This window comes from Spizellomyces punctatus (genome assembly GCF_000182565.1).
Source record: "Spizellomyces punctatus DAOM BR117 chromosome Unknown supercont1.13, whole genome shotgun sequence".
Classification (NCBI taxonomy): domain Eukaryota; kingdom Fungi; phylum Chytridiomycota; class Chytridiomycetes; order Spizellomycetales; family Spizellomycetaceae; genus Spizellomyces; species Spizellomyces punctatus.
Genome location: NW_015971549.1, coordinates 671,645 through 695,062, shown reverse-complemented (window position 1 = coordinate 695,062; position 23,418 = coordinate 671,645). Strand labels below are relative to the sequence as shown.

At 47.0% G+C, this 23,418-nt stretch overlaps 8 protein-coding genes and 1 non-coding gene across 9 annotated transcripts; 3 read left to right on the top strand and 6 right to left on the bottom strand.

Annotated features, from left to right (window-relative positions):
- Positions 1-2,548: 2,548 nt before the first annotated feature.
- SPPG_06972 (uncharacterized protein) lies at positions 2,549-3,232 on the top strand (the record flags this gene model as incomplete). The annotated part of the gene is made up of 1 exon (XM_016755160.1): positions 2,549-3,232. The coding sequence occupies one exon, from the start codon at positions 2,549-2,551 to the stop codon at positions 3,230-3,232; it is 684 nt and encodes a 227-aa protein (XP_016606023.1).
- A 96-nt stretch (positions 3,233-3,328) lies between these two features.
- Positions 3,329-5,105, bottom strand: SPPG_06971 (uncharacterized protein). Its single transcript, XM_016755159.1, has 8 exons — positions 4,805-5,105; positions 4,685-4,742; positions 4,570-4,600; positions 4,360-4,508; positions 4,215-4,291; positions 4,122-4,136; positions 3,783-4,061; positions 3,329-3,714 (listed from the first exon to the last, which is right to left on the bottom strand). The coding sequence occupies exons 1-8, from the start codon at positions 5,024-5,026 to the stop codon at positions 3,430-3,432; spliced, it is 1,116 nt and encodes a 371-aa protein (XP_016606022.1). The 5' UTR covers positions 5,027-5,105; the 3' UTR covers positions 3,329-3,429.
- Positions 5,106-5,203: 98 nt separating this feature from the next.
- SPPG_06970 (uncharacterized protein) lies at positions 5,204-10,731 on the bottom strand. Its single transcript, XM_016755158.1, has 17 exons — positions 9,777-10,731; positions 9,640-9,705; positions 9,487-9,547; positions 9,324-9,410; positions 9,078-9,245; positions 9,004-9,011; positions 8,893-8,921; positions 8,816-8,835; positions 8,676-8,747; positions 8,479-8,596; positions 7,733-8,412; positions 7,139-7,653; positions 6,973-7,079; positions 6,649-6,907; positions 6,436-6,588; positions 5,960-6,373; positions 5,204-5,881 (listed from the first exon to the last, which is right to left on the bottom strand). Exons 1-17 carry the CDS (start codon positions 10,311-10,313, stop codon positions 5,546-5,548), a joined length of 3,630 nt encoding a protein of 1,209 aa, XP_016606021.1. The 5' UTR covers positions 10,314-10,731; the 3' UTR covers positions 5,204-5,545.
- A 650-nt stretch (positions 10,732-11,381) lies between these two features.
- On the bottom strand, positions 11,382-11,463 carry SPPG_10171. Its single transcript has one exon. It is a non-coding gene; the product is annotated as a tRNA-Ser (tRNA).
- Positions 11,464-11,583: 120 nt separating this feature from the next.
- On the bottom strand, positions 11,584-14,450 carry SPPG_06969 (uncharacterized protein). The gene is made up of 2 exons (XM_016755157.1): positions 13,712-14,450; positions 11,584-13,645 (listed from the first exon to the last, which is right to left on the bottom strand). The coding sequence occupies exons 1-2, from the start codon at positions 13,876-13,878 to the stop codon at positions 12,037-12,039; spliced, it is 1,776 nt and encodes a 591-aa protein (XP_016606020.1). The 5' UTR covers positions 13,879-14,450; the 3' UTR covers positions 11,584-12,036.
- Positions 14,451-14,847: 397 nt separating this feature from the next.
- SPPG_06968 (uncharacterized protein) lies at positions 14,848-16,967 on the bottom strand (the record flags this gene model as incomplete). The annotated part of the gene is made up of 9 exons (XM_016755156.1): positions 14,848-15,473; positions 15,557-15,629; positions 15,696-15,870; positions 15,924-16,079; positions 16,145-16,172; positions 16,227-16,355; positions 16,438-16,526; positions 16,598-16,697; positions 16,788-16,967. The coding sequence occupies 9 exons, from the start codon at positions 16,965-16,967 to the stop codon at positions 15,366-15,368; spliced, it is 1,038 nt and encodes a 345-aa protein (XP_016606019.1). The 3' UTR covers positions 14,848-15,365.
- Positions 16,968-17,008: 41 nt separating this feature from the next.
- On the top strand, positions 17,009-20,582 carry SPPG_06967 (uncharacterized protein). The gene is made up of 21 exons (XM_016755155.1): positions 17,009-17,094; positions 17,197-17,292; positions 17,357-17,444; positions 17,511-17,586; positions 17,648-17,752; positions 17,818-17,947; positions 18,013-18,068; positions 18,133-18,186; positions 18,250-18,330; positions 18,393-18,530; positions 18,590-18,668; positions 18,738-18,834; positions 18,904-19,082; positions 19,142-19,176; positions 19,234-19,459; positions 19,532-19,585; positions 19,651-19,764; positions 19,831-19,926; positions 19,999-20,138; positions 20,198-20,296; positions 20,357-20,582. Exons 2-21 carry the CDS (start codon positions 17,259-17,261, stop codon positions 20,438-20,440), a joined length of 1,965 nt encoding a protein of 654 aa, XP_016606018.1. The 5' UTR covers positions 17,009-17,094; positions 17,197-17,258; the 3' UTR covers positions 20,441-20,582.
- A 277-nt stretch (positions 20,583-20,859) lies between these two features.
- SPPG_06966 (uncharacterized protein) lies at positions 20,860-22,939 on the top strand. The gene is made up of 6 exons (XM_016755154.1): positions 20,860-20,966; positions 21,025-21,087; positions 21,161-21,291; positions 21,362-21,822; positions 21,893-22,280; positions 22,354-22,939. Exons 1-6 carry the CDS (start codon positions 20,910-20,912, stop codon positions 22,769-22,771), a joined length of 1,518 nt encoding a protein of 505 aa, XP_016606017.1. The 5' UTR covers positions 20,860-20,909; the 3' UTR covers positions 22,772-22,939.
- Positions 22,836-23,342, bottom strand: SPPG_06965 (uncharacterized protein). Its single transcript, XM_016755153.1, has 2 exons — positions 23,258-23,342; positions 22,836-23,194 (listed from the first exon to the last, which is right to left on the bottom strand). Exons 1-2 carry the CDS (start codon positions 23,316-23,318, stop codon positions 22,932-22,934), a joined length of 324 nt encoding a protein of 107 aa, XP_016606016.1. The 5' UTR covers positions 23,319-23,342; the 3' UTR covers positions 22,836-22,931.
- Positions 23,343-23,418: the final 76 nt, after the last annotated feature.

Here is a 23,418-nt window from a genome sequence, read left to right as displayed (position 1 = left end):
ACCTGAAGGATAATGGCAGCTACATTCGAGAGCCGGTAGGGTGTCGCTTCGACCGTAGACCGCGTGGCTGCCATCAAGGGTTTCTAGACAAGCAATTGCTGAGAGTCTGACGGGAATGATGCAGCACGTCTGGCCATGAGAGGAACTATGATACAAACTGATGTTGAGCGGTGGATTAATACAGCGTGGCAGCCGAGAAGGCCGTGTGCGCAATCGATGTTGACATGGGGAGCAAAAGCACCAATTTGCCACGGAATACTGAAAGGACCACCTGAAAATAACAAACAGGTGCGTTGAAATCACGGCAAACGATACGTGAAAAGCCAGGAACAGTGGATGCCTTCAAAACGTTTTCGCCCAGTCTTTTACATAATTTCGATCATTGCGCAATGAACCCTTTTCGACACTTTCTTGTCACAGGTGCTACTAAATTCCATCCGCACAGAGGTCGATCAATGCACCTCCGTAGGCTAAACACTGCAATGGGAGGGTGCAGACGTTCACCGACGGCGTAGGGAGACGGGACATTTGATCTCTTCTGCCAAATGCTTTTCTTGCTAATCGAAGATGATCTTACGATTAATTCGAAGAGAGGCATCTGTGGAGGACTTTGAACCTGTTACAGGTATGCCGTGGTTCCATTTGGGATTAGTACCGCCTCAATGCCCATTGATGTTGGTTTGCTGCTGGGAGACCTGCTCACAGCTGCTCTGCCTTGAATCATAGAGCGGCTTGGCAAAGGTTTGGGTCATCCATCCGTGCATTATCTATAATTCCCTGTGATACCATAGTTTGAAGAACATTCTATAGTGATCAACACCTGGTGCAAGGAATAATGCTGCTTGCATGGATGCTATCATAAAGGAGATACCCTCTGCCAGTTCAGATGGCCATGCTAACCAAGCCAGCTCCATTTTCCAAACACAGGTCACTTAATGGCCACCTTTCTGCAGAATCTGGTTCACTGGCAACATATCCCGCTCTTCACAATCTGTTCTGCTGCATAATCTGCCATTTCTTCTCGATAATCAAGCATGTCCAAAAAGGCCGGTGAAGCAGGTTGGACAGGCTACTTCGTGCTTGATCTCACACTCTCTGCAACCGATTCTTCGGTTGTGTAATTGTCACATGCAAGTGTCGTCTAGATAATAACAGCACGACTAATCACACCTGCAGCAGCCTGTTCTGTAACTGTGGTTGCCACAAGAATTGTCAGCATCATTCGACAGAGAAAATAAGCTATCTCCCCGGCACGATGTTCAATTTTAGCTAGACGCTTGGTGCTCCGTGCCTCCCGAATCTGTCATGTTAAACCATTTCGATTCCGACTTTGAGTATCGTTCACTGAACTGGGTTACGCTGGAGGCTTATGGAACAATCACAAGCTGCTGCGGAGCAGAAACATGCGGACCATATTTCGAACAACACTGCCCATGGCTCGTATTTCGATATTTACCGACACTGAATTGCAAAGCTGACGGTGCACGAAGTACAATTGGCCACTATTTGCAATCCACGCTCACAATTCAAGTTTCTCTTTCGCCATATTTGATCTACCGACCTTGTTCCTGGTATATTTCGCTGTACGTTTAACGGAACCTGGTCAAAAGACCATATAATACCTCGCTCTGGACTTACACCATTCTTGATTACCCGGACAGGCTTCCCCTTGAAAATCGGTTCTTGATACCGAAAGCTCGCGATTAGTGGAGGACGACCCAAATCCTTCTGAAGATGCTGAAAGTAAAATTCTTAAATTCCATCTTTCGGAGAGTTGCTTGTAATGAAATAATGTTTGGGAAATTGATATAATGAGATCGGTGTTGTGGGGAGATCACATACAAGCGATTGGAGGGCCCGAGGTTGGCAGACTACCTACGGTAAGCCAATGGTCTTGGATAATTCTGCTCGCTGCTGAATCTCCGGAAGGTTGAATCCCCTTTTGCACGTCTGCAGAATAATGAACATTACAGTAACATCATCACTCTCAGACCTCACCGGCAATTGCTCTCACCCGAGTTTCTACACTTGACCTTTTGTGCGTCGTGGGTGCTCTTCTCACCAGTGAATTGTCCTAGTGTGGTGGACGTCCCCCATGCTAACTGGAATGTTCGTACGCGACATGGCGTGCATTTACTACGTTGGCAAAACAAGTGTTTGGCAACATGGGCAGACAAATTGAAAGCAGTGTAGCAAAACATCTGTATATCCGCTTAAATGATTTCTAATGCTACTAGCAGATAGCCAACAAATGAACGTACATGCAACGGAGCCGTTTCCACTCTGTCACAAACTGTTGAGGCCATCATAATCATTCAATGTGGACAAAATAATTTTGGCTGGTTCTATGGATCATGGATGCTGTTACTCTCACATTGCTGACTGATGCCAAAGGTTAAAAGGACACAGTGATGGACTACTTTTCCTCAGCCTTTCACGTTCTTTGCTTTGACTGCTCTCTTGGCTTCTTTGAAGATTGGTAAGTAACAAAAAGACATATGCTGTCCAGAGTCCATGCTGAAATCCCCCACTTTAGCCGTTGCCAGTGATGCCTCTCCGGACCTTTACGATTTTGGGCCTTGCGATGTCGAGCCTTGCCGCCGTCATAGGAGCGCCCGTGTCAGATGCGCTGGCTAACGGCAAGAACGATCCCTCAATAACTGCGTGCAGCCCGATCGAAATCATATCCGTTCGTGGAACGACTGAACCTCAGACTGGGAGTCGAGTTATGCAACCCACCATCGGGCGAATCATGCGGCAATTCCCCAAAGCAACGTTGTACAATGTAGTTTACCCTGCTGACAGGGATTTCGCAAACGGCCCCATTATAGGTGCCAAAGATTTGATGGATCACCTCACTGCTCAAGCGGCAGCTTGCCCTGAGCAACAATACGTCTTAGCCGGTTATTCGCAGGGCGCCATGGTTCTGCATCGCGCCTTCAGCAGCATCAGTGAAGCCACCTTTAACCGTATTCCAGCTGTCATCATGTTCGGCGACCCTTTTTACGATCCAAGTTTGCCTTCGTCGGCTGGAACCGCCAAAGGTCAAGGTGGCCCGCGCCCAGGAGCACCACGCCTTCCCCAGGAGTGGGTTGCCAAAACGAGAGACTACTGTAATGCTGGTGATCCGGTCTGCACGTCGACCGGCTCCAATTGGTTAGTCCACGCTTCTTATGGTGCCAGCCCGCAGGCGGGAGAGGCGGCATCGTTCGTGATCAGCAAGTTGTCTTGAGAAATTCTTTGGACGTCCGCAACTACCTCATAGAGCATCGTAAATGTACTTTTTTCCAAAGTTTGTGGGTATTTGTTAGATTTTTGCAATCACACGTTATGTCGAATTCAGTAATTCCCAATTTTTGCAATGAAAAGTAAATTTACAAACATACAATCTGTAGCTGATTGCGCGAATCGCACACACAAGTGCTTTGCTCATTTACTAGTATCCAACACAATCCTACCCTTGATGTCCCCTTTTGCCATACTTTCCAGAACCTCCTGGAGCTGACTCAGGGGTCGGACTTCAAGATGCACCTTAACTTCACCTCGAGCAGCGAATTGCAAAGCCTCGATAGCTTCGATACGACTACCAACAATGGAGCCTCTAACCGTCAATCGTCTCATGACGGTATCGAAAATATCTACAGGGATCTCTGAGCCGCGCTTGGGCAAACCTAAGGTAACCAGTGTACCCCAGGTTCGAAGATACCCAAGGGCCTAATTTGGATATTTCCATTTAGCAGAAGATGGGGTAGCACCATTGAAACGTCATTTCTAGAACTTACTTGCTTGTACGGTTCTGGGTTAGCAACGGCAAGTAAGGCCCCATGCGCCCCTCCATGAGTAGTATCAAGTATAGCTTGACTGAGATTCTTTTCACTTTGAAAATCAAAGAAAGCATCGACGCCAAGGGATTCGCAGAATTCTCGTTTGGAGCCGGCATCTATCGCAGCGACCCTCATTCCCATTGCTTTCGCATATTGTACTGCCAAATGCCCGAGACCCCCGCCAGCGCCAGAAATGACCACCCACTGTCCAGGTTTAACCTCGGTCTCTTTTAGACCCTATATTAAGGAACTTTAGAATAAATGCCTGACTGTAACTGGGTCGCACGAGTCACATACCCTGTATACTGTAAGCTGTTTTTTACAGGACCCAAATTTTGGCACTTGTTAGCAGTCTTTAGAATTATACAAACATTTTCGGATGGCACATACTCCGGCACAAAGTATGGGCGCCGCTTGCTCATAACTCAACCCTTCGGGTAGGGGAACAACATGGCGTGCTTTCGCAACTGAACAAAGATCAGTGTGAATCATTTCAAACCGTTTAAAGACTAGTCCATTCGAAGATTTTGCCTACCGGCATACTCTTGAAAACTTCCATCAACAGTAAATCCCGAGGTTTCTTGATTCGGACAAACAGTCTCACGCGCACTCAAACAAAACTCGCAGATACCGCATGTGTCATGGATCCATTTGATACCAACACGATCTCCAGGCTTGTAATTCCTGCATTGTGAACATTAATGAGAGAGATTGGCATTGTCTTACATCCACATGTCCAACATACGTGACTTGCTCGCCAACTTTCACAATATATCCTAAATGATTGTTTATCGTCATTAGTTGAAAGGGCACGCAAAGTGGATGGAGATTGCATTAAATGATGCCTCCACTTGACTGACCTGCACCCTCATGACCAGCAATTAAAGGCATCTTACTCTTCAACTCCCAGTCCCCACTCTACGCACATCAATTTAGCAAAGGTAAAAGAAAAACAGGAGGAATTCATTGCACTACAATACCAAAGCATGAAGATCGGTATGACAAGCTCCAGTTTTCACGACATGAACCAAGACATCTTCAGGTCCAGGTTCACGAACTGGTTCAGAGGTTTTGATCTCAAGTTTTCCACCATGAGTAAATGCAACTGCCGCCCGCTGGGTTTTTGGGATTGTTAGAGAGAGTGCTTTCTCGACTGACGGGCGAATGACTGCTTTCAGATTTGCCGAGTTCTGGATACCCATTCCTATTCTATTTGTTTTTGGACGAATACCTGCGGGGAAAGATGGAACAAGAAATGTTGCGAGGGACACATCCCATTATGGTGTTTAAATACCCCACATCCCGCCTAAAGGCTCTGGAATGTGCTCTGTCATGCACGCGCGTGGATGTGACGCAATGGCCAACCAATGCAAAGGTTAGGTGAAGATGCAAGTATTTCAATGTATCTGACTCACGCTTCAATACACAGGTCTACTGGATATTTTCGGATATCATGTAGAGATTACATATCACATCCAGTTTTCCCTGTCAAAGACTGACTGACTGCAGAGCTCCGCGTGAACATGCTCCAAACAGCATGCAAGAGCGACCGCCAAGTTCCAAAGGTATTTATGAACAAGGCTCTGGCGATCGGAAGCCTCAAACACCAGTACAGGTATTCTCATTCAAAGGCGGGTAGGTAAAAATCCGCCCTACCTTCCATTTGTCCTCATCAACACAAAATATTTCCAAAAAAACTCCTCTTTAATGCGGAGACATTTTCATCCCTTGACCACGCATCTCCATGTCGGCCAATAATTCTTACTAGCCAGATCCATATCAATTGTCACCACCTTATGAACTTGCTCCAAACTCACGAGCCGGAAACGGAAACTTCTCGTCACGGTAGATTTGATCAACATCTCCCCCTCGTCTCCTGTAGGCGTTTCTGTTTTCGTTAGGGCAGACGCGGTTGGAGTTTGCTGACGTTCAATAGTGGCCACTGCATCCTGTTGCCAGCCCTCACTGATGGGATCAACCATAGGTACACGGCTGTGCCAATCTTCGCCTTCCACCGCCTCTAAAAAGTCGTCCAGATTGTAAATCTTCTTGCCGTCCTTGATGGTACAAAAGCACAGTCCGCAGACCATTAGAAATAGCAGGAGTGGATCAAGTGAAAGGAAATGTGCACATACCACTTCGACCACAAACCAACAAGCTGATAGATGATCCCTCTGCGCTGGCGATCCTGAATACAACAGAGAAATATATACGCCCTTTGGAATTCTTTTAACGTGGAAAAAAAGGCTCCGATGTGGCATCTGGAAAATGGCGCCTCCCCACTGCACAACATCCACCGTAGGAGCTCCGGAGAGTAAAATTCGAGGAACGGTCAGTTGTTTCTCTTCTCCCTCCCGTAGAATCGTAAGAGTGACTGGAGAAGGCTGTTCAACAGCCTGCCCAGCGGTCGGTACCACAATATCCATCAACGCTCCGCGCATGGACGTAACTGGCCGTCCGTCTGCTGCCAGAATCAAATCTCCTTCCTTTGGCTTGCTTTCATCGTCTTCGCGGCCGCTGATAGCAGGGATACGGCGAACAGTGATAACCTGAAGAGACATTTAGTGTTTAACTTCATCGCATCGGACCTATGGATATATATTATATATACCGTATACTTGTCTCCACCAACAACTCCGCCAATTTCGGTTTCGGCCAGTTGTTGCAACTCTGCCGGTGTATCCTGCAAGTCACTACCGAGCTCCTCAGCCCGTGCCATTGTGATTCGATGAATCCATCTCTCAGAGAGTCCAAGTTCTCGTGCCTGAAGGATACTATTAGCAAGACGCAGTTAAGGCAAAAATGCAGAGATGTATACGCTTACCTTCCAAAAGTAAGTCTCTGTAAGCTCTACATCAACGCATCGCAATAAAGGTAGTGGTAAGCCTTCGGACGGCGGCTGATCAAACCGCCGCGCCGCTTCACGCTGCTGCAGCGCATCCAGAATCTGACGAACTTCACTGCCATCTTCGAGACCCACACCCAAGTAACTATTACTTTCTGGTGATACAAGCCACGCTCCCCTGGCACGCCCGTTCTCATCCACGAGGACACCAGCTTCTTCGCACATGGGTTTTTGCAACCTGGACTCTATATGGTAAGTAAAAGTCTACCAAAGACTCAATAGTTCAATGATATATCAACTTACGTAATGGCATCATCCCAATTCATTGTACGAGGCTTGGGAGGTGAGGTATCGCCAAACATGAAATATCCCTTTGCCTTGACGTGCGTGGTCTGTACTCTTGGAATGTGCTGAAATGAACTATCTGAGTAAACGTTGTCCACAAGAGTCGACACTAATGACAGCATACCGTGATCACATTAATCGTAACGAGGTGGATTTCGTCGCCAGATGTCATTGCCGGTAAAGGCGATATTTCAATAGACTTGACCGGCAAAGGTGGTTGGGGCAAACTGGCCCTCCTCTCACTTGCTTGTGCCGATAGGAAGGACTTATCGTAGCGAACAAACACGATATTATGCATAGGATGCATCCAAACAATCTTGGCCGGCGCAACAAGATTGTTTGCAAACGTTACAAATAGCCGACCTAGTGACGTGGGGACGGTGGACCTATCAACTAGCACGAGCCCAATTTTGTGGTCAACCACGAGTCCAACTCCATCCGACCATTTCGAATTGTGGCCGTCAATGCCAAAGGGAGAATGCGTCTCCACAACACAGAGGGACGGCATGACGGTATTGGCAATTCTACTGTGCTTGTTTTTCGCTGCGTTGATGTGAACGTAGGATGCTGTGCGTGGTGCGGGGAGCAGGGGCTTGCTTGTGGTTGGGAGCTCAGTATAAGCCCAAATTCCAGCCGGATCTGTTTCGCAGCAGTAGGAGAAACCGATTACACACTCTGTCCAAAACTAATGGCATCACAGAGCTTGAAAAAAGCGTACCATCTCGAACTGCCATTCTAAATCTTCCCCATTTGTTCTCCACAACCGCAATTTTGACAATCTCCACATTCTTTTTGGCAAGGGAATAGTATCGAATCGGAACGCGCTTGCCAGTCGACAAATCTTTCATAACCTCGATAAAGGCCTCAATATTTGGTACACGCTTATGCGCTACCGATGTGATAATGCTATACGCAGGGACACCCGCAACGCCAAGCATATGTCCTGCGTCTGCCACAAATACGCCGCCTACTGCATGAAGATAGGACCTTGCGAGTTGATAGCTGAGGGGATGCACAATAGATCCACCCACTTCGACATATCGGTCGGGAGTAATACGATGAAGTGAGTCAACGGGAACATCCACTTCAATAAACTGCTTATCGCGGAAAACTGTGAGAGTAAGATACGGTCTCTTATCCTCAGGCAGTTTATAATCGTTCTCGTCCCATACTGCCGATGTGTCATCGAGCGCCGCTGCCAATTCGACAAAATGATTCACAAGTTTGTCACCAATCTTGATCAGCAAGTCGCCAGTGTATAAAATGCCATCGGCTGGGCCCCCTGGTATGGTGTTCTTGACTGCAAGCAAACCACCTAGCTCTGGTGATTTCTCTCGGAACTTTGTCTCAAATTCTACTGGCAATCCAAGACGCCTGGCTTCATCGTACTGCTTTTGGCTGGGAAGGTGCAGCGAGTGTTATTGGGGACATCAAAGAATCATTACAAAGGCTTTGGCGACTTACACAAACTCGACTTGAAAAGTACCACGAGGAATAGGCTTGTTCTGTCGGAGTAGATTCAGTGCCCTATTCACACGATGAAGGGGCAAGAAGAAACTGGATGCAGCATGTGTTGAACCCCCTAAACAGCGACCGTTCATTGACGACCATCAATAATTTGCCCTGGCCCAAAAGAGTTCACATGTGTTAAACAAACGCACCAGCGTTTAACGCAACGGCTCGTCCATCGATATCGACTACAGGAGATCCACTTGAACCTCCAGATGTGTTTGCTGACGAAGGACGTTAGGACGTTGACCAAAGTACATTATTGGATGTGTGGACGTGGGCAAACGCATACCAGATGCTTGTATGTAAAACCTAATAAACAAAAGTTCAGCATCTGACAAAACGTTGGAATACATTTACCCAACTCACGTATTAAAATCGCAATAAGTGCCGGTTCCCTGCATTAGAAAGTTTTGCTCAGAAACGATTCTCGACATGCCTCATAACCGTATTGCGTCTGTGGTCAGATCTGGTACTCACGTAGTTTGCTACCAGGAGCATGTCTCAGATTAGTATATTGGAAAAGAAAAATGATACCATACGTGATACCATACCTGCCGGCCTATCAATCCGAGCGATAATTCCCGACAATACCGCAAGTTTTTCTCCTGCATCGGAACCGGGCACACGAACGGACAGACCAACACGAGCCGCATCCGGTTCCAAAGGAATGGCCGACAGCTTCATAAATTTAACTTTTGACTTGTCGAATCGTAAAAATCCTGGTATCGGTTATACGCAATTCAGTCTCCCGCCTTCTCCCGCCTGCTGCCATCGGATGGGAATGTGTGTTCACGTACCAAAGTCATGCACAGGATCTCTCCATGCAGGCCACGCTGCCACTTCCTCTGAATTCCTAAAGCATACTTTACCCACAAATGGGGCATCTGCAAAAAAAAAGCAATTCAAATCTCTTGAGATCCCGACTCTTTCTCGCTAATCTCAAAAAAGCCCTTGCATTACCAGTAACAACATGCTTGTTTGTCAAAATAATCCCGTTTTCGACATCCACAATGAACCCGGTCTATATTATCAAATGGATATGTGACATTATCACCAATAAAGCTCCCGATTATTGGCAAGTGCCACCATCCGTATCCGGTACCAAAGACTTACCGCAGTATATGAGCCTACTTGCCAGGTATCAAAGTTGCGCGTGACAATAAAACGGATCGAAACAACCTGTGTGATACGACTGTTGTCAACGTCTTCAACTCTGCTCTCATCAAAACTCAACAGCCATATAAACGTACAGAGTCAATCACACTTTCCAACGTCTCCTTCCATCGATAGCTCTCATCATCCACACTTTCCTTGATGCTACCTTTCCGGGCCCCTATACTAGCAGACGAAATCTTGCCCTCGACTCCAAGCGATACCAAATCCGAAACCAATCCCGAACCAGCGACGGGGGCACCACTCGATCCCCGACGTGCAGCAGCATTCATATCCGCCATGTCGCCCCTCGTACTCTGAGTTGAAGGTGCGGAAGGCGTACTCCGATCAAAGTGTCGCGGCGAGCGAGATAAATGAGTACTACTAGCAGTTACGTAGTTTCGGCAGACAGCAGGATATCGGTTCAAATGCAAAGGCGGTGATAGGGTGTTTACAAAGCGAATACCTCTGCAGGTTTTCTCGCGGGATTCGAAAATGTGCAATGAAGGGTATTTGGATCGTAAATCAGTCAAAGAGGTGTATTGGTTAACGTCGACAGACGACGTGCGTAGTCGGCGGGCAAATATCAACAGTCCTTCGGTCAAAAAAGTTTTACACGAACGGCTTCCAGACATGAAGCATTTGGTAGGTTTTCTTTTTTCTGTTGACCGCAGATATGCCACCAAGTTAAAGATGGATCATGATCTGCCCTTTTTTTTCTTTTGCCCTCTCTCTGTCTCTGTCTTGACCCTCTGTACGTATGCCGATATCTGCGAGTTTTCCTTTTCTCCTAAAGTGTTTTTACCTGCAGGTGCAAGACAGGCCTCTTGTAGTGTTTGATGAGTCTTTAAATACTTTCCCAACGGGTTACGTGGGCTGAGGCAGGAAGAGTGTGTAATGAAAAAGTTCACACGGCAGCTGGTAAGAATCGGGTGTGTGTGGCGAACGAAAACGACGCGATGATGACGGAAGTTCGAAACGCGCATTTATCCAACCACAACTTTGGGAGGGGAGGGGCGAAACCCTTTTTTTTGTTCTTGAACGATCTTTTTGGCTGTAACCCTTCATCATACACACACACTGTTTGCAGCAGCAAATCTGTACATACTGTTATTCATCCTTTCTGGCGATACGGAACGGTACTCCTTGTACCCAGGTACAAGTGACTCACGAAAATATATGGCATATGCTACAGAGTCACCAACCCATGAGATGTGTTAAAAGTCGCCAATTTTACATGAGCATCAACTAGATAACTCTCCCACCAACGATCTGCTAAAACTATGATTCGCAACTGCCCACAGCCAACTTGGCACATCATGACTGTTAGCTCCCCCTCTCTTTACATCTTATTATCGGGAGGACTTGACCCAGTATCCTTCACAAATCCATTCCGCGTAACAGCGACAACAATCTCTCGTCGGGGATGAATCAAGGATCTTCTTGAGGGTTGGAAAGATAGACATCACCCGAAATCTGATCAAGGGATGCATGTCAGTTGAAGGAGCTGCAAAACTCACATGGCATTTGCAACATCTGTCGGAAAGAACTTTTGGTCCAAACATTCATAAATTAAATAGAATCAACTAATTTCCGTTGTGGATAAAAACAGATCACCATCCATTACCTGGGTAATCATCCCCGTCATGCGAATGCTGATCACTGCGACATCAAAGAAAAAATGAAATCGACTCTCCTACGAGCGACACGAGCAGGATTTGAACCTGCGCGGGCAGAGCCCATCAGATTTCGAGTCTGACGCCTTAACCACTCGGCCATCGTGTCCGATATATTCAATAAGAGTTGTGTGGTCCATGACTCTTTGAACAATTCGAAATGTGTGAATTGAGACCGGGCAGAATAGAAGTATCAAAGATGCACACAAAAATTCAAACAGTCAAAACGTCCACAAAACAAAAGTAAATTTTCTTCTCAACTAGAGTCCACAGTCCACCGGCGTACTACACAACGTCGCACTGACAGATCCTAGCTTAACTATACAAGACAGCTAAAAAATACCAAGCTACAAGTTCCCATTTTGCTCAGCAAATACAGGAAAGAAATCCAACAAAACTGATCAACAGTGCTATTTGCCTCGTCTAGCCTGCAAGACAATCCTTGTCCGTGCGCGCGCGATTGCTCTTCCAACGCCTAAACTCACAAAAAAGAAAGGTTTCCGGTTTTCTACATACTCTCCGCAACCCTGAAACTATATACAATACTGATTGTCCTTCAGTCATTTTAAACTTTACATAACGATACAGATGCGGATGCTGGTGCCAGTTGCGCAATGTGGATGCCTTTTTGCTGGTATGCGTAGAGTCGAGCCTTTTTGCCAAATCTCATCTATACTCGCGTCTAGTATAGGGGCACAGGGGGATTCGCAGCCATCAAATCCTCCTTGTAATCGTCCTTGTACTTGTGTTGTTGAAGCTGATTAAAGTGGAATCCACCCATCATTTTGCTAATCTCGGTGGTGGGAGTGATGGGCGTCCGAGGGCCAGCCTCTTCAACCCAGCTTGGAATGTTTGAGTACGGGTGGAAGCTTCTCCGACCATCAGGAGCGTGAGGAGACCGGTTGTCTGGAGAGACAAGGTCATGAATGGGCGCTCCAGGCCCGCTAACTGACGTTGCCGAGGAAGAAGGTGGACTCTGTGGAGACAACGAGGGAGGTGATTGGACATCGACCGGGGGAGGAACATGATGGTGGCTTGCAGCGCTCGTTCCCATGGCGGACTGATCAATTTCGTCAAAATCGATAGAGTTGTAAGAGGATGCAGTCGCGTTCGTTCCCGTTGTCGTGAAAGAAGAGTCGGACTCTGCCAGAGAATGCGCCCGAGCCCGGTTCCAATGAGATCCATCACCGCCGTGTCCCCGCTGGACAAAGTCTAGCCCACCTGGACCGGTGGGTGCGGACATGCTGGCTCCGCCAGGCATGTGCGAATGGTAATGTGGCGATGGAATCGGTATCCCCGGACTTCCAGGAGACATCATCTGCCCTCCAGGCGTCACAGGCGAGTACATTGGTGACGTCATTCCGTACGGCGACATGGGCGATGTCATGGGTCCGTAAAATTCGGGACGACGGCCAAAGTGCATGTCCACGGGGAAAATGCGCAGAGCGTCCAAGTTGCCATCAGCATAGTGGCCGGGACTGCGGCCTCTGACCACGAGCGGAGCAGACTCTGTCATGGCAATCTTGTACTGTTGTCCATTTTCAGTCTGAGCAAAGAGCTCAATAATCAAAATGTAGTACTGTTGAGCGGCTCTGCGCTTGCCATTGTTGGCCGTTGCTGTTTTGAACTGCAGGCGCTCAAAGGTGGCGACGAGCTGGTTTGTGCCGATGCCATTGTACTGGTGAGGGTTTCCACCCGAACGCACAACCTTTGGCTGTGGGATGAGTTGCGGTCCCTTGTCGCGCTTGGGTGTGTGCTGCACGAGTTCAATCTTCTTTTCCCCGTTTGCTACACGAGCAGAAATGCCAAGTGCGAATCCAGTCACCGTGTAGAGGTTGTTATCCATCTCCATGAGACAAGGCAATTCAACCTCTTGGCCGTGGGCATCGGCAGCCGAAAAGGCGCTCGACACTTGAAAGTAATTTCGACGGTAGCATGTCCAGTCATTGTCCGCGAGAAAGAAGCCGCGATCGACTTTGGGGTTGATCCGCAGTGTGTACAATCGAGTCCGATCAATGCTGTAAATGTTGTAGATTTGCTTCGTTGGCTTGAAAAATGGGCCGACGCTGACCGCAAAGGATCCCATATGATCGCCGCGTCGTCGCCGAGTCGGCGATGGCATGGCTGGGAGCGAAAAGTATGAAGTCGACGGGCCAGCCGCTTCGTACGGCCCTCTTGTCACAGCCGTATCAATGCAAAGCTTTCGCGACGCATAGTCGGCTGGCATGGGAACCGTAGGCGAGCCCATCATTGTCTGTCCCTGCGCCTGCGCTTGGGAAGACGTGTACGGCCTACAAACATCCATACATTTTAAAATCTCCATTACCATCAGAGTCTCGATCATACACGTGACTTACAAGGAATGGCCGCTAGGGACACTCGCACTCTGCGGGTGTTGCTGGTGTTGCTGCTGGTGTTGCTGTTGCTGTTGTTGTTGCGGCATGTGAGGACGTTGCAATGACCGTGGGCTCGTTGATGACTGCTGAAGGTACAGACTGTTCTGGTCAACAGATACAGCGGCCATTACAGCAAGGAAATCTTGTCGTCAAAAGAGTAGCAAAAGGAAGCGATTTAAAGTGTATAAGTCCGATGATGCGTGTGTGCGGATGTGCGTGTGTGTGCGTGTGCAGAATCCCCGTTGTTTGTTGTTGAGTAGCAGAAATACAAAAGAGGCGAAAAAGAAAGCGTATAATGACCAAGAGGTTTGTGTGTGTGTGTGTGTGAAATGCGATATGAGATGGGAAAGAGCGTAAAATGAGGAGGGGGAAATATCCAAGTGAACCTGCCCTTTGAAATAAGCCCGATTGTCCAACAGAAAGTCGTGTGTGTGTTCGAAAAGTGTGGTCGTGTGTGTCCGTATGGGAAGGAAGGATGAGAAGGGAAAAGGGGGAAAAAGGGAGAGGAGAGAGAGTTTTATAAAAGGATAGAAAATCTTAAAGAGTTGCAAGTAGTAGACGCTCTCAACCCAAACTGTTAGAATTCCCTTCTTTCTAATTCAAGGGAAAAAGAGAGAGAGAAAAGAAAGATTCAGGGATAATTCCTCTCTTTCTATTTGGGTAAGAGAGAGAGAGAGAGAGAGAGAGAGATCTTTAAAGAGAGCAATACGCCATCTGAAGAGCCCCCCCCCCCCCCTCTTTCCCAACAACAAAACACATTTTGGTTTTTTTCCCACGTTAAAACACAAACATCTACTCTGATGGACGTGGTTGAGTGGTGAGCAATGTAATGAAAATGGACCAAGTAGAAAAGAGAGGCAGAGAGAGAGATGAGAGAGATACTTTCTGAAACAAAGCGCTTGCCACCCAACAAGCAGCCATCTCAAACAACGGAGAAAAAGGAGCTATCGCCTTGCATGTGGTTGCACTATTTACTTGTTATGGTTAAATGGACGCGTGCTTCCTTCCTATACTGGTAAACAAGCATTCGAATTCACCATGCAAAGCCGCACCCTTGTACAACATGGGGCAACTCTGGTCAAAGGGATTCGAAACAAATGATTTTCACTAGTTTTCCATAAGCTACATCCAAATAGCAACTTGCCCTTTTCAGTAACAACTCCCCCCCCACTAAAATTTGTTACCAAGATACGGAACGCAAGGTAATTTATTCCAAATAAAAACTTGGGGAAAATATCCCATATCGCCCTCATGTCAAGTGAGAAATATTAAAAAATCATCTTTATGCAAAATGTTTTTTTTTTTTTGCTCACATGTCGTGGACCCAGCCCAACGGCACACTTCAAGTTTGCATGGCATACCGTAAACTCCTTGAAATGATTTTGTCTGTTTATTTCTGCATATTCCCCGCTTTGGTAAATACGCAGTTTCTCACTCAGCAAAAAGTTAATTTTTATTCCTTGTCTATTTCTCATGACGCGCTTATTGCTTGCTTACGTACGAGCGCGTCTCTCTCTGCATTGCACGCTTGCGCTTTCATGGTTTCCTTCTGCACGGCCACTCCAACTCGCGCACAAGGGTGCACACCTGGGTGCACAATTGTTCTAGTGTCTGCTCATATTTCTTTCAGGTCAATCTCAACATCCTCCTCGTGATCATACGCCGCCGCACTGAGAGCCGGGCTGACGGTGCGATCGCTCGTTATGAATTCAGTGTCCGACAGCTTTGACAAAGGGAAAAACGGAATAAAAAAAGTTGCTCTCAAATTACAGGGTAGTCTGTATTGTTTTCTTTTTTTTGCTTTACCTGTCCAGGTCGATTGAGGTTCATGTAACTTGCCTCTTGATCAGAGTGTGCGGCGTCGATCATTTCTTCAATTCTATTTGCAAGCAGAGTAAATGAGCATTGCACAAGCCGTGTACCATCATTCTCAATAACTACGCACTCTTCCTCTTCAGGTGTCACATTCTTGTCAGCTGCTTGCTTTGGTTGATCAACGGCATGTCGATTTCTTTGTGTCCCAAGCAGACTTTCATCCTCTTCTTCAAATGATCCCAAAATGGCATCCATCTTTTCCAGCATATCATCCTCTCCACTCTCCTCATCGTCATCTGTGGATGCTTTACCACGTCCTTAGCAACACAAGTTGGAAGAATGCGCGGAAATGACTTACCTGGCGTTGATTTAGAGCCCAGCAGAGGGAATTGCGATGCTGGCGCAGCTGGGAGCGTTGGGGGTGGCGGAGGTGGTAGTCGGGTGGTAGGTGGTGGGCCAGACGGTGTGGCAACAGGTGAGATGGGAATAGGAGAGGGTGGTGGCCATGAAGATGCTAAGCAAACGTATCTTTAGCAACAAGCATTCGAGTATAACAAGCTGCTATGTGAATCTACGCACTCGATTTTGATTGTGGTACTGGTACTGACTGCAAACACCAACTTAGTTACAATATTTCCTCAACAAAAAAATGGAGGTTTACCTTGATGGGTCGCAATTGTTGTGACCCGCGATTGTCCAACAAGTGTAAGAGTAGTGGCTTGTCTTTGTCCTCCTTCTCAGGAAGGTTGAGGGCAGAGTGTACTTCAACGTCGTTCAGAACCAGATCTGTCTGATAATAGATAGGCTTAGCATATGAGGGCTTTGCACCATCGTAAACATTGACTCTACAGATGTGGAGATGCAGCGCTCACCATGCTGGCTTCAGGGTCAAACACTGCAAGAGTATACTCAAGATCGAGATGTTTGAGAAAGTCGCGCACTAAAGCAAGAGCTATTCGGCCTATCGAATGGGTGATCGGCACAACTGATGAGAAACCAAAGCCAGCAAGATCGCCGAGTCCATGCACATACCATCCGGTGACGCATGCAAGGCTTGAACTTTGCCATTTTCAAGAGGTAAAGGCTTGGCTTCATTCTGAAGTACACTGAAAACAGAGGATCGTAGTTGGGCCTATTTGCCGACGCAGGGAATAGGAGAGCCACCATGCTGTTTGTTACTCATATACTCAAAGTACCAGCATGTATTCCCCCTTCTACATACCTTGATCTTGCCCAATACGCCTCGCTTGGCCAGAGCGTCTGACACGAGCGCTTTCAGCGAGGTAATCTCATCGGTAGCCATAGTCTTGATCGCGGTCAGGCAAAACCTGGGGACCAGCGTGAGAATCTCATGGCTTACTTGACCCACACGCGCCATATTGGAGCCAGAATGCCGGGACATAGTGACACATTGGGGGCGGTGCACGTAAGCACTCGCTGGCTGTTTTTGCAAACACTCATCAAGCAACGATTGTGCTGAACTCAGCGTGTAAACAGCCTTTGACTGGGTTGGCGACTGCACATTTGTGGTAATGCATTACATAAAGAGTCTAAAGGAGCGAGCTCTATAGAGCTGAAGTTTGTTTTACGATGGACCATGGCTCACGCTGGATTCTTGGTGGAATGCACAGGAGACCTTCCACAGAGAGGATTTGCAGAACTTGTTATACGGCATTCCATATTAGTCCCCAATATGACATCCTTTATGTCTATGGACCAACTTGTCGGTGCGTTCTATGAGAGACCGAGTGTGAATTCGTTTGGATGCACTTGACCTGATACAAAATGCAGACCAAGCATGCGACACTGAATACGCTGAACCAAATGTCGCACTCATGCTCGAGATATGCGATCTTATCAATCAAAAAGGAAGAAGCTTGTACGTTTGATGACGCCTGGAGGATATTTCCGGAATTTGACTGACCATAGCTTAATGGTGGGACAGGCCTCGAGAAGCTGCTCTTGCAATTGTCCGCAATGTAAACAGTCGAAATAACCAGTCAGCATTACACGCGCTTATGGTATTAGGGCTTTGAAATCCAAGAATGAATGCCGGGTAGTGTACTGATTGATGTGCTTCAGTTGCTAGATTACTGCGTCAAGAATTGTGGTTATCCCTTCCATCTCATCATATCCACCAAGGAATTCCTAAATGAGTTAGTACGACGATTTCCGGAGCGTCCCGCGGTTTGTGTCTATCAGCCATTCTTTTCAATCGCTTGCAATAAAAAACTGATGGGAATTACCGACAGAACGTCAATATGGTCCAACATCGCATTCTTGAGCTTATTCAACAATGGAACGCGACACTGTGTGTCACATCTCGCTACAAGGACGATTTCAAGCATATTAATGATATGTATCGGCTGTTATCGTACAAAGGTATAATATCACACCTGCTTGCTGGCCGTTATCACTGCGCAATCATTGAACTGCATCTTGTCTAGGATATCGGTTTCCACCTCTTTCAAAGGATGCAGAAGCCGTGCTGAACCCTTCTCATGTAAGCATTGGCTTTAAAAGCTTGTACGCTGCACAACGAATGACGATTCTGGTGAATACACTAGACCTTTAAAACTGAGGAAGAGCTGGAGCAGGAGGACAAGATCGCACAAGGAGCAGTAAGTATTCGAATCTTTGGATTTTTAACTGTGAATCATGCGTTTTAATGTTGGATCTTGTAGAAACTGCAAGAACTTCTTCGACAAGGAACACCGGCGGCATTAGAACAAGCTAATGATCTAATGAAGATCATGTCGGGATATGTACGTGTTTGAAAAAGCCATTTCTATTTGTGTGGATGAAGCGAAATTGACGAAAGAGATAGGATACAGAGCGTGTTCCCAACTATAAAAAACAAGTGGAAGAAGAATTGAACCGAATCGAGCAGAGAGCGATACTACTGAACGATATTTTGATCCAAAAATCACCCGAGGATCGATGGAGGCCCGATTCAACTGTTGAGGTTGATAGAATGAATATCTTTGATGCCGGGATGACCATTGACAATGAGGCATTCTGCAGGAATTGCTAGGGAGCGCCAAATCGGCCCAATCCAGGATACAGAAACTGATTTCAGGCGGGGAGGAGGATGAAAAGATGGGTAAGGTCCCAACCAGGTCTGATTTCTGATAGCCATGCAACAAATATTTACATTTGGCTCTATGCACAGGACGCCTCTTGGAGCTCAATGACCTGATAAATATGGTCATTAACAAACATGCCGATTTCAAAGCCGGAAACCCCATTGAGGGAGCTGTTCAAAAGAGGTGAACCAAGTTGTGAACCAATAACGTTGTAGCAAAACTCCTGACAAATCGCCGCAATGCCGTGTACAGCGCTGTGTCCCCGTCAAGGAAAGACACGAACCAAGTCAAACCCGGCCCTGTGAGTCTCATTGATTTAGACGACTGGGGGGCTCCTGGACCAGCAACTCCACCCATTGCATCGCCACCGACCGGCTCACCGCAAAAGCAGGAGCCACAGCAACAACATCAACAAGCTGGTGGACTTGGCGGTTAGTTAAATGTCTTACGCTGCACATACTAGAGGAGCGATCACTAACCAGCGTACTAGGTCTTCTCGATGATCTCAGTTCCCTCAACTTTACGGTAAGCAACAGGCCAGTCTCTCAACTTTTGTGTGACTCTGTTGTAATCTTGTTCTAGGCCACCCCTGCTGTACCATCATCATCATCTAGTGTTCCCCCCAATTTTGGCCCGTCACTCATTGACGGCTCATCAGGACCGGGCTTCCCTTCATTGCAGCCACTTGGCACACCGGGCTCGGGAGCGAGGAGCCCAGCGTTGGTTGGACAACCGATCCGACCGCAGGGTCAAGCGCCACCGATTGCGGGAGGCCAGACTCTGGCTTCCTTTGGCGGTTACTCGTCAGGTTCGATTGAAATTTGGAAACATGAGTCAAATGGAATACATGCATACTTATATCGACGGTTATCATTGATAGGTAATACCCCACAAAATGCTGGAACACCGCAGGCACGTCCTGCAGTACCGTCGAGTAAGGACACGTCTTGCCTTCGTGTCATTCCTAGTCCATCACTGACTTCTGATATTGTGCAAAAGATTTGGGATGGGCAGCTGCACCGTCTTCTGTGCCAGGCACCCCACCGTTCCAGTCCAAAGTCGATCCTTTTGGTGGTGTGGATTTGTTTGGCAAACTTGCGGGAATATCGCAAGGTAGGATTGCAAGTGCAGGATGCATTTACATTATACTCTTTGCTTAACATGCTATGAATTTTTCAGCGGGTTCGGCCCCTGCAACACCACCACCTTTGAGTGCTCCAGGCACACCGTCTGGGGGAGCTACTGGGGTGTCAAATGTGCAGCAAAAGAAGGAAGGTATGCACCTGAAGATCTTGTGATAAGCCCTTTTTCAAAACTAAAAGTTTTCATGACTTTTGTCTTGACCAGTCATGATTTTCGATAAGAATGGTCTGCAAGTCAAGTATCGCTTGTCATGGAAGGGGAACGCATGGGCGGCTCAGGCAGTGTTTATCAATGTCACGCCCGTTCCCTTTACGAACCTTGTATTCCAGGTGGCGGCTCCAAAGGTAGTTATAAACATAAGTGTGTACATATCCTTAATTCTGACGTTGGTATTCGTTTATAGTCGATGACATTGAACATGGAGCCTGCTTCGGGTACGGTTCTACCCCCATTAAATCAAGGACAGGTTACGCAAGGAATGCAAATTGTGAATCCAAACAAGGTAATCGACAGGTGTGCATTGATTTGTTTACAAGCACCATCCTCACCCATGGTCTTCTAGGAACCTCTTCGGATACGATTTAAATTGCAGTATGCTGTGAATGGCGCTGTAGTGAATGAGCAAGGAGACTATGCCGAGAGTTAATGAGGCTGTCGTTGAAAAAAAGACGTGATATTCTGTGACCTTGTCGACGGTGCCTGCCTAATTATCAAAGCATCATTATACTGCACTGCGCGATGTGTTTCAAAACAGAGATGCAATGCAGAAATTCCTCCCGACCGCCACAACTTTTCAAAACGTCGTCGTTTTTTTAGATGAATAACTGAATGATACACCTGGATTTGAATGCACCATGAGAAGATCAATTTGTGGAAGAGTACACTCAGCCTACTGCATATTCGGATCGCTTAGAGAATATCCGGTCCTTCCATATCCAGCATCTGTTGCTCCTTCATATCACAACATTAACGTGGAAGCTTATCGGTCACATGATGTAGTACAAAGTGCACAGACTCAAATTTGAGAATGTTGTTGATTTGGGTTGTTTTTCACACCAAGCCCTTTGCCATTCCCTCCCTTCCCACAGCCTCCGTGTCTTTTTTTGAAAATTGAGATGCATCTCCGAGTAGGGATTGCTGGCGTGCGGTATGCATTGAGAAGGGGCGCAAAGGTACAGGCATCTCTGACCGACGCATGGGTTATGGTCGTGCTGATTGTGTTTTGCTCAGGTGCAGGGGAGAGCGTTTGCAAATGTAGCTGGACTGACTTTGAAAACGCCAAGAGCACCATTGGTAAGTTACATTCGCACACGCACAAGCGTAAACCCGAATGGGCTTTTTTCTGAGCATATTGTAACGTCAACAGGTAGCGGTATCGGCGACGACAAACGTTGTTCGGGGCCGTAACTTTCATACCCGCCCACCTTCTCAAAAAAACGTTCCTTTTTTGCTGGCTGATATTGGAGAGGGGATCACAGAGTGCGAGCTCATTCAGTGGTACGTGAAAAAGTTAATGGGATATAATAAAACGTTTGGATGCTAAACAATAATTCAACGTCCAACGTAGGTTTGTCAAGGAGGGAGATCAAGTCGAGCAGTTTGCTAAAATATGCGAAGTGCAATCAGACAAGGCCGCGGTGGAAATCACCTCCAGATACGATGGGGTCATCAAAAAACTTCATTATGCCGCTGGGGACGTTGCGCGCGTGGGTGCACCTCTGGTCGATATTGAAACCGACGAAGTTCCTGATGGGTCAACTGAGCCGTCACCATCTATGGCTGCTGCTCCTGCCGAAGCGGTGTTGCCTTCAGCAGCCGCTGCTAGGGAGGGTGATAAGAAGCTTCCTACAGGGAGTGAAGGTGGATACCTTCTGGCGACTCCTGCGGTACGAAGGATTGCACGGGAACATAATGTAGACCTGGTAAAAATTGCGGGGACTGGACCAAACGGACGGGTTCTTAAAGGAGATATCCTTGCTTTTGTCAGTGGAACGGGTACTACTGCGGCATCTGTACCATCGCAACCTGGTAAGCCTCCAAAAGATGTAAAGGTTAAGATGGTCCGTATTTTTGACTGATGATATCCCGTATTTTGTAGCTGCACCTGCAACGCAGAAGAAACCGTCACCGGTTATTGTCACTGCAGAAGACCGCATTGTCCCACTCGGACCGATCCAGAAAGCCATGTTCAAGTCCATGACGCGGTCTCTCCAAATACCACACTTTGGATTCTCTGATGAAATCATCCTGAACGCGGCGTCAGCGTATCGCTCGTCAATCAACCACTACCTCAAGAATGCACCATCTGGTCAATACCCGATTAAAAAAATTTCGTACATGCCCATTTTTATGAAGGCTTTGTCGATGGCGTTGCGTCAGTACCCGATTTTGAATGCGTGCTTGATTAATGCGGAGGATGCCTCCAAGGCCCAATTGCAATATCGTGGGGCGCACAATATTGGTATTGCGATGGACACGCCGCAAGGGTAGGTTTGACCGTTTCTTTTACCTGATTTAACCGCAAAGACCTTTTAATCATTAATGTTTGCCCTCACCTAGACTTATTGTCCCCAACGTGAAAAACGTAGAGCAAAAGTCCATTATCGATATCGCAGTGGATCTTGAGCGCTTAAAGGAGGCTGGTAAACGGAACGCAATCTCGCCCGCGGATCTCAAAGACGGCACCATTACGTTATCCAATGTTGGTAACATTGGTGGTACAGTTCTTCACCCTGTCCTAGTATCTTCAGAAGTCTGCATTGGAGCCATCGGAAAAGTTCAGCGCCTCCCGCGCTATGAGACAGTCCATGACGCGGAAACCGGCAAGAAAAGGGAAATTATTGTTCCAAAGGAAATCTTGAATGTTAGTTTCAATGCAGACCACCGGGTCATTGACGGGGCAACGGTTGCCCGTTTTGTCCAGCTTTGGAAAAGATATTTGGAAGAACCGGCGACATTGGCGGCAGAGTTGCGATAATGTAGATACAATTTTGTAGACAGGATCATCCCCCATTTTTTGAAACTGATTTTCATAGAGATGTAGAAAAATATACTCTCAAAACTAACAACTTTTTGGTGCCAATAAAATTATCTATCCGAATTCACTCACATTATATTTACAATGATGTGCCCAACAATCACGTTAGCTTCAACCCATCATTCTCAATCAATAACTCCACCAAAGGTTGCCAATCAGTATCATTCCCAGCATTAATCGACTTGAAAAAAGCCCCTGCAGCCGCCTCCGCCTGTCCAGTATGTAAGAAACTAAACGCAAGAAGATGCTGCGCTTCTCGTTTTGTTCGATCATTTCGTAGAGCCGGTGTAACGCATTCTATAACGGCATGGTAGTCGTGAATTTTGTAGTATCCTCGTGCTGCGTATAACCATCCTAGTGCATCTGAGACAGTTGAAGATGATAAGCTATTGAACTGGCAGAGGGCTAACTGAATCAAACGTTTACCTTTGGGACAGAATCCAACATTTTGAATCAGTGTATCTCGTACTGACTTTCGTTGTTCCATTCTTCCGAACGAGGCTGGTGGCCAACAAGGCGAGCAACAGCAACATCCAAAACGCGCTGTTCAAGATCAGCTTACTCAACGCATCACGTGAGCCTATGTC

Excerpts from the sequence above, each read along its gene's own strand:
- SPPG_06969 (XM_016755157.1), bottom strand. The coding sequence starts at position 13,878 with ATGGCCGCTGTATCTGTTGACCAGAACAGTCTGTACCTTCAGCAGTCA. Across the intron at positions 13,646-13,711 it reads GTCCCTAGCGGCCATTCCTT|GCCGTACACGTCTTCCCAAG; the intron begins GTAAGTCACGTG and ends GGATGTTTGTAG.
- SPPG_06970 (XM_016755158.1), bottom strand. The coding sequence starts at position 10,313 with ATGTCTGGAAGCCGTTCGTGTAAAACTTTTTTGACCGAAGGACTGTTG. Across the intron at positions 7,654-7,732 it reads TAGAATGGCAGTTCGAGATG|ATCCGGCTGGAATTTGGGCT; the intron begins GTACGCTTTTTT and ends GCTGCGAAACAG. Across the intron at positions 7,080-7,138 it reads TTACGATTAATGTGATCACG|CACATTCCAAGAGTACAGAC; the intron begins GTATGCTGTCAT and ends AGTTCATTTCAG.
- SPPG_06971 (XM_016755159.1), bottom strand. The coding sequence starts at position 5,026 with ATGGGTATCCAGAACTCGGCAAATCTGAAAGCAGTCATTCGCCCGTCA. Across the intron at positions 4,601-4,684 it reads TGCTGGTCATGAGGGTGCAG|GATATATTGTGAAAGTTGGC; the intron begins GTCAGTCAAGTG and ends ACAATCATTTAG. Across the intron at positions 4,509-4,569 it reads AAAGTTGGCGAGCAAGTCAC|GAATTACAAGCCTGGAGATC; the intron begins GTATGTTGGACA and ends TTCACAATGCAG.
- SPPG_06967 (XM_016755155.1), top strand. The coding sequence starts at position 17,259 with ATGACATCCTTTATGTCTATGGACCAACTTGTCG. Across the intron at positions 18,187-18,249 it reads ACAAGATCGCACAAGGAGCA|AAACTGCAAGAACTTCTTCG; the intron begins GTAAGTATTCGA and ends TGGATCTTGTAG. Across the intron at positions 18,531-18,589 it reads GGCCCGATTCAACTGTTGAG|GAATTGCTAGGGAGCGCCAA; the intron begins GTTGATAGAATG and ends GGCATTCTGCAG.
- SPPG_06966 (XM_016755154.1), top strand. The coding sequence starts at position 20,910 with ATGCATCTCCGAGTAGGGATTGCTGGCGTGCGGTATGCATTGAGAAGG. Across the intron at positions 20,967-21,024 it reads CATTGAGAAGGGGCGCAAAG|GTGCAGGGGAGAGCGTTTGC; the intron begins GTACAGGCATCT and ends TGTTTTGCTCAG. Across the intron at positions 21,088-21,160 it reads AAACGCCAAGAGCACCATTG|GTAGCGGTATCGGCGACGAC; the intron begins GTAAGTTACATT and ends TAACGTCAACAG.
- SPPG_06965 (XM_016755153.1), bottom strand. The coding sequence starts at position 23,318 with ATGGAACAACGAAAGTCAGTACGAGATACACTGATTCAAAATGTTGGA. Across the intron at positions 23,195-23,257 it reads TGTTGGATTCTGTCCCAAAG|ATGCACTAGGATGGTTATAC; the intron begins GTAAACGTTTGA and ends CAACTGTCTCAG.